At 40.9% G+C, this 8,197-nt stretch overlaps 1 protein-coding gene across 1 annotated transcript in view; it reads left to right on the plus strand.

Moving 5' to 3' along the window:
- Positions 1–6,784, plus strand: part of XKR4 (XK related 4) — a 492,307-nt gene extending 485,523 nt beyond the window's left edge. The window contains exon 5 of the mRNA XM_011359204.2: positions 2,100–6,784. Coding sequence (XP_011357506.1) covers positions 2,100–3,046 — 947 coding nt within the window. The 3' untranslated portion in view covers positions 3,047–6,784. The remainder of the gene's footprint in view (positions 1–2,099) is intronic.
- Positions 6,785–8,197: the final 1,413 nt, after the last annotated feature.

The following is an 8,197-nucleotide window of genomic DNA, read 5'->3' on the forward strand; positions in this document are numbered from 1 at the left end:
ATTTTCCTGTACAAACTGGTAACCCCTGATCTGTCTACTCTGCGTACGCTCTTTGGTTTTCTCGAGCCTGACTGACAATGCAGTCATCTTGCTGAAGGTGGCGCTGTGCTTGAGCGCTGTCCTAGATGATGTGAGCTTGTGAAAAAAGGAGGGGCATGGCAGTGGAGAGGCAGCAGAGAGCACAGCTTCAAAGCATAAGGAGAGAACAGTCTGTTTAAGAAGCAATCCGTACCATCGCTGATGGTACAGATAAGGAGCGAGGTCATGACCGGCCTCTATGCCATGCAAAGGTGTTGAAATTAAAATGGCACGACCTTTTGCCCTTATATCCTAATCTAGTAATGAATATGTCATTCACATAGTCATAAGTCCATCACCTTTTATTTCCCATCCTCTCACCTTCTTTCTTTTATTTGAAACGTTTCCTCTTTCCCTCTCTTTTTATTCTTAAATTTGCTTTCGTAACTGATACAGGTGTTTCCACAGCATAGAAATTATATTAATGGAAACCCCTTTGAGTGCTGGTCTCTAACTGACCTAGAAATATTGCCCTAACTACCCGAGAGGTATAGTAATAAAAGATTTTTGTGCTGGCCAGAAAATAATAAAACACAATACTGAAGGTCCAGTGTAAGATGTTGGCATTCTACTGGCTTTTTTGGGAGTAGATATGAGAAGTGGCTGTTGGAAAATATTTTCTCTATATTGATAATTGGTTTTTGAAGTTCATCTTAGTCGAGGAGAATGTGTAAGAAATGACTATTGAGGTCAAAGGTTTTTTCTAACAATTAGTGTCGCTCCTTCCCACAAGTCATTTTTTAATTCATTTTTCAAAAACCATAGATAATAGCTTTTCTCTATCAAAATATAAAAAGAAAAGTACAAATTCCATCATAAATTCTTGGCGATCCCCCTTATATTATTTCCGTAGGGGAGAAAGAATATACTATGTCCAGGTTCTGATTAACAATAGAGTCTGGGGTAGAAAAGCCAGCAGGACTTGAAAACACACAAAACCATTTTTAGTCTTGGTAAGTCTCGCTACAACTTGTTAAATAAACCAGCCGCAATGCAAATTGACATACTTTTTCAGTGACAAAGTGGAACTCCCCAGAAAAGCTCTCTCCTAAAAAAAGTCGGTGTGCTTTTAGGTGAGCCCTGTCCACATCTGGACCATAGGGGTGATGTTCCAGACACGGTAAGTGGAGCAGGAGCGGAGGGAAACAATGAAAATGATTTGTACATTTGGAAACGTACTTTTAGGAGGAGTACTAACAAATGGTGCTCATAAAATAATAAAAGAAATGGTCGAGAAGTGATTTTTGTACAATCTTAAATTTATGAAACAATAAGAGAGGAAAGTGGGCAGACATTTCTTCTAAGGGAAAGGCAGTAAGGAACATGTAAAAGCCGTAGGAATAGTATAGGATTGTATTAGGACAAACTGCACACCAGGTATCACAAGGACCCTGCCCAGGAGGTTCTCTGGACTTCTTTTGTTATTTTTAAGAAACAGTCAACTTTTTTTGGTGAATGAACTACTTTATTCTTGTTGAGAAGCAAAAAGATAAACCAGCTAGCCCCTCAAGGTTCCTGGGGTTATTTATCCTTTTCAATCACAGAATCTCAAAGATGAGAGGGAGCCTTGGAGATCAACTGCTTTATAAATGAGGACACCAGTTTAAACAATCATCCAAAGTGTCATGCAGGTGATAAGTGGCAAAGTTGAAACAGCAACCCAGTCCTGTCAACCACCAATCCACAGTTATATCCTCCCCACACAAAACCACCTCCTTAGTCTACTTACACCAAATACACAGAAAGTTAAACTCCACCCCATTTCTAGATCCTGCAGCCCACAGCGGGGCTGAATAGCATTCCCATTAGCTCCACAGCTTCTCTACATGGCTGGGCCCCACAGAGAACAGGCACTAGGAGCCTCATCCGAGTGTTGAGTCCAGCTAAAACCCAAAGAAACTAGAAGTTTTGCTGAGGTGGAAGCTAGACCATCTCAATGCCCCCGGGGTCACATGACTTATTTCCAGGAAGCAACACTGCATCTCACTTTTGACAGAATGTCTTCCTATTTGCCTTTGTAGGTTTCACAGCGGCAGCCTCCCTCGTGTCTTTGGCTTGGGCCTTGGCCTCTTACCAGAAGGCCCTCCGGGACTCTCGAGATGACAAGAAGCCCATCAGCTACATGGCTGTCGTCATCCAGTTCTGCTGGCATTTCTTCACCATCGCTGCCAGGGTCATCACCTTTGCCCTCTTTGCCTCAGTTTTCCAGCTGTACTTTGGGATTTTCATCGTCCTTCACTGGTGCATCATGACCTTCTGGATCGTCCACTGTGAGACAGAATTCTGTATCACCAAATGGGAAGAGATTGTATTCGACATGGTGGTGGGGATCATCTACATCTTCAGCTGGTTCAATGTCAAGGAAGGCAGGACACGCTGCAGGCTCTTTATTTACTATTTTGTGATCCTTTTGGAAAATACAGCCTTGAGTGCCCTCTGGTACCTCTACAAGGCCCCCCAGATTGCAGATGCATTTGCCATCCCGGCCCTGTGTGTGGTGTTCAGCAGCTTTTTAACTGGCGTCGTGTTTATGCTGATGTATTATGCCTTCTTTCACCCCAATGGACCCAGATTTGGGCAGTCACCAAGTTGTGCTTGTGAGGACCCAGCCGCTGCCTTCACTCTGCCTCCTGAAGTGGCCACGAGCACTCTCCGGTCCATCTCCAACAACCGCAGTGTTGCCAGCGACCGTGACCAGAAATTTGCAGAGAGGGACGGCTGTGTGCCTGTCTTTCAAGTGAGGCCCACAGCCCCATCCACCCCATCATCTCGCCCACCACGGATTGAAGAATCTGTCATTAAAATCGACCTGTTCAGAAACAGGTACCCAGCGTGGGAGAGACACGTTTTGGACCGGAGCCTCCGAAAGGCCATTTTAGCCTTTGAATGCTCCCCGTCTCCTCCGAGGCTGCAGTACAAAGATGACGCCCTTATTCAGGAGCGGCTGGAGTACGAAACCACTTTATGAAATAAAGGGCCTTGGAGGAGCCGCGACCTCCAGGTGAGGGGTGACAGCAGGGCTGTGGCAATAACGAAACTTCACCCGAGAGCAGGGCGGCGAGCTGTCTTGCTCTCAGTCTGATCATCATCACGACCATCGTCTGACGCTCCATCCGCGGACGGCCTGCTGCTGGTCTCCTTTCAGAGCAGCAGCCCCGAGAGTCTCCCGTTCCACCTGTAGGGGACGTGCCAGCGTAGCAGACTCCTTGATGCGCCCAACTCCTCCTGCGCTGTCTTTCAGAGAGTCTGCCAGAGGGTACTATGGTTGTGGAAAATGTTGCCTCCGATCAATAGGGTGTTCTGACGGAATTAACTGCTCTGTGCATAAAATATATCCAGTCATACACACACAGACACACACGTACACGTACACTAAGACACACACCACCAGTCCTCTGTCGAAATAGCTTAGGTGATCTTTCTTGATGCAAAGCTCTGATTCCCACAGGAATATAAAAAACAAAGAGAGAGAGAATATATTCCTCAAGACTTCAGAAAAAAAATAACAGTACTGCTTAGAAAAGAACTCATAAATCATTCTCATTTGGAAACCAATACCTTGCGTGAAAAGCCTGTCCAGCGGACAGCAAGCTCAAGTGTGTTTACACGTGTATTAGAGTTGATAAAATGGTTTGTTTTCAACACATTTCAGGACTTGTTTTTTTATTTTAAATTTTCAGTTGAGAACATCTCTCATGACAGAAATCCTATGCAGCACATGGATGGCTTTTGGCAAGACCAAGGAGCTCCATAACTTAGTGATGTAAATTAAATGGTAATCATGATTCAGTATTCAATCACAAAAATTTAATAAATACAGGAAGAGGAAATGGGGGGAGGAGGGGCAAGGCAGAATGAGCGCCAAATCTCCCGGCGCGTGCAGCTCACCCTGGCCGGTAAGAGCAGAGCGGCGGGAGAGGACCGGGCCATGACTGGATGTTTCAAGTCACGGAATGTGCGTGGCTCTGTGTGATCGCAGGCAGGCACGATTCCAGAACACGCCATGCCCCCATCTTTCTAGTGCCAAACATCGTCCAACCACGGGACTGACATGGAAGCCCTGAACAACTGAGAATGAGTGGCCGTGAGCCCCTGAAAGCAGAAGCTAGAATGAACAATCAAGTTCTCCATTGTGTACAGACTCTCCCACCACCTCCAATTCAAGGTCAAAGTGATGTGTCTTTTAGAGGCTTTGGGACACTTTTTAGTAAGTATGAGCAGACAAATGCAGTGAATATGCTATGAAAAACCCTTCTGAACTGATTGAGGGCTTATCACTAGATCCAGCTAAGATTTGTATTTGAATCATTTGTAAAGTCACACTCTTACAACAAGCTTCTGGTTTTAAATACCTCCGTACAGCAAGTAAACATTCCCCGCTTTCTGTTCCCAGTGTCCTCGGTCATGGTGCTTTTTGTTGCATTAAAAGTGCCGGTCAAACTTTGATAGTATTTTTTTATAGTTGGTGCAGAGTGGAATAACTCATGGATTATTTCAATATTTTTGTAATAAAAAATATAGGGTATACATATAGGCATCATCACTTTTTTTACAGACCTGGAATCGTTTAAAATACTTTAAGCATCGTAATTACTTGGGATGTCAGAAACTGGTCCACAAATTCCATCAGCCTGCCTCAGCAGATTGAGAACACTTGTCTCTTGCAAGATCACCCTTCTTTGTAATGTCGGTGCCCCCAGGAACCTGGCCAGGGGTGCTATCAGAATATCAGGTGACAAGAGAATCAGCTTAACTAGAAAGGGCTTGTCAAGACTGGCCATTGTTTCCCAGGAAATCAAAGATGTAAATGATTACTTTCATCCATCCATTACGATAAACCTGACCACAGTGGAAGATGTCTTAAATTTCCTTCCCTGGTTTTATATTAACCCAACTGAAATATTAAATATTAGTCAAGTCACACACACACACACACACACACACACACACACACACACACACACACACACACACATAAAAGAGTCAGTTTAACTTAATTATTCGGTTATTGGGACTGTCCAATTCACTTAAAATAGTCAAGTTCTATAGCCACCACCTCTAATGGGTGTGCCATACAGAGACTGCTGTTCCCATGATGACATCCACAGGAAATGACAGAGCACTCAACCTAGGACTTCTTTTGGTACAAAAGAAGCAATGTTTAAAAAATAGATGTCAGTAGACGTACTTTTCTAGTACGCCATGATTTGATCCTCCAAGCAAGATTTCACTAAAATATAACCTTTTGTTCGGATATGAAAAGATTATCTAGTCACCAGTAAAGGCCCAGAAGATATTCTTCTTGTCAGCAATTGTAGAAGGAAAACATGATTGTGCTGCCAAATTCTTCACTTTTGTGCAGAGCCATGAGTTTTTAGCTTCATTATTTCTGAGACAACTTTTAATTGATGATCTTTGAATTGCTCAGCTGAACTATACCTTTCATTCCATGAGCAAATAACAGATAACAATTTAATAGTGTCAATCAACACAAACGCAACAAGCCCCATCACTCTTCAATCACGTAAGTCCTAAATTATTTCTCAACTTGATCCCTCGTTTAACATGTGAAGAGTCAAAACGAGTACTATGTGAATTAAAAAAAATGTACTGTATTTTGTTTTGGAGATGAGAATGCAGTCAGGATGGTGTACAAAGTTTGAATTTTTTTAATGATTTCCCAAATACTGTAAATACTCTGTTATCCAACATACTTGAAGATTTTGATGTTTTAGTTAGTCAAAAATTTGTGTTAAGGAAATGACATCTCTAACATTAATTAATTACAAATTTTCGCAAGATTATAAGAAAAAAAAATTTACTTCCAAGGTAAATCATGACTTAATCTTGCTTCCGTGATTTTGAAAGCACTGCGCTGACATCAGATTGTGTGGTAATAACAACTTTTATTAGTTTCTAGACACACAGATAACAGAGAGTTTAAAGTATTAGGATTTAAAGAGACATCGTCAATGTACAAAAGGAACAAAGTTTGATTTTTGAATTATATTTTAATTATTCCTAAGATTTCATTTTCAATCTGCCATTAAGTCTTTCTCATAGAGTAACTGGGGATTCCAAAAGGAAGAAGCCACGGTTAGCATGCAAACCGGAAATGCTGAATTTTTAATCTGTGCTCTCCGACTTCCTGTGCATGAGTTTATTGAATTCCTTTAAGAGGAGAGATCTGCTCTTTATACTCACTTTTTGCATAGGATAATGAAATTTTCTAAAAGAAAGTATTATAAACTTTATTATTATTACTTTCAAATTAGCATTTCTAAATGAAACCATATTTGAGATTAAGAACATATATATCTTAACCACACTGAAACTTTAAGCATTTGTGTGGAAGAAAAAAATCTTTTTCTTGTAAGTCAAAGTTTGGTCCCCCAAAATGACTATGTCCTTTAAATTCTCTTCTCACATCTACATTATCTCTTACTCAACTATGTGTTGTCTAATTCAGTAACATGGACTTTGCAGACACTAGGTTACTATTCATTTATGATAATGCTGTGAATCTAACAAATGAAATAACTTTTCTTACTGACATGGAAAGAATATTTAGTTCGATTATTAGCAAAATATAAAATATAAAGATAATCTGAAGATAAAGTATGATGACATTTTTATGCTTAATTTCTAAATGCCCAATTTATTCTGATCTATGAATAAATAAAATGATAGCACTGACCAATTAAAAGTGAATGGAAATAATTGAAATCTCAATGACTGTTTTTAAAAAATATTATATAAATGTGTGTATGTTATATATCATACACGCACACAATAAAGTAATAGATGAAATGGGTAAAGTATATGCTCCCCTTCATGCATAAGATTGGTATGTTATTGACACATAAACTTTTAGATGAAAAGCTTTTTCCTCCTTCTTTTTCAACCTCAGCTCGAGCTTACAGTACCTGTCTATAAGACGTCAACACACCTGTGAACTTCGGCTGGAAATACCTAGATATAATTTAACACTTTTAGCTTGAATGAGCTTTATCACTCCTTAAGCATCTCATCTTTTAAGCAGCTGAAGGGAATAGTTTTGAGTCATTTCAAAGTTTCCTTCTCTGAATTAACTGAATTGAGCAAAGAAAACCTCTGATGTCCTTACCAGGATTGTGTAAGGTTACACATCTGCCTTTAAATGTACCAAATGCCGTTGAGTGGAAAGGAGTTCTGACACAATGTTTAGACAAGAATCCAGAGATATCTTTTCTAATGAACCATTTTCTAGACTAAATATGTGCTCCCTTCATTCTCGCACATCTTCCCCATTAGCCATTACTGTTGCTATATAAAGCCTGGATGACATGCCTGCATTTTTATGTTTCTGAGGAGAATTCCTTAAAGCCTTTTTAAAAATAGCTCAGATTGCCTTTCAGAAACATAGCTCAGAGGATGGTTGAAGTTCATGGTGAAAATACAGCAGGACTGAAGTGGTTGTTTCTATAATTTCAGTGATGGATGCAAATCAACTCATGTTCATTTATCTTCAGCAATCCAATGTCACTTTTGAAAACAATCAAAATGATTGCTTCTGCCAGCTTGTGACTCATAACACCCCTCTCTCCATCTGAAGCTGGAACATTTCAAAATGGCTAAAGCCAAGCTATTTCACTCTACTGCTGACCTCATCCCTACCCCGCACTCCCATTTCCAAGTCTCTGGCCCTTCTCTGTCTCAGGCCGTGAACTGATCTTACAGTTGGGCTGCATCTCCCCACTCAGACAGACTATACTGTCCACTGCAGTGTTCTCTCTGTAGACAGGAGTCTTGCCCAGTTGCTATTCTAAAAAGGGGCACATGGAAAGATTCAATACGTGCCTGTGTCAACAGCCTCAACAGTATAATTACTCACACTTAGAAGTAAAACTCTGTGGAATGTGGGTGGAAATGTATAAAAACACGATGAGCCATTTAATTTTGCAAATTGTAGCAATTAGGCTAGCTGCACACAACCTGCTCTCACAACAGAAAGCCAAACGGAAGAAGTGGCAAACAGCCATTTGGCCCGCAGAAATGAGGGGTTCAGAAACTCTCCCTTGAGTGTTTGAAGCATCATGTTGTTTCACCATCCATCTGAAGCTCTTTCTCTAGACTCCAC

This window comes from Pteropus vampyrus, unplaced genomic scaffold (assembly GCF_000151845.1).
Source record: "Pteropus vampyrus isolate Shadow unplaced genomic scaffold, Pvam_2.0 Scaffold45, whole genome shotgun sequence".
In the NCBI taxonomy this organism is placed as follows: domain Eukaryota; kingdom Metazoa; phylum Chordata; class Mammalia; order Chiroptera; family Pteropodidae; genus Pteropus; species Pteropus vampyrus.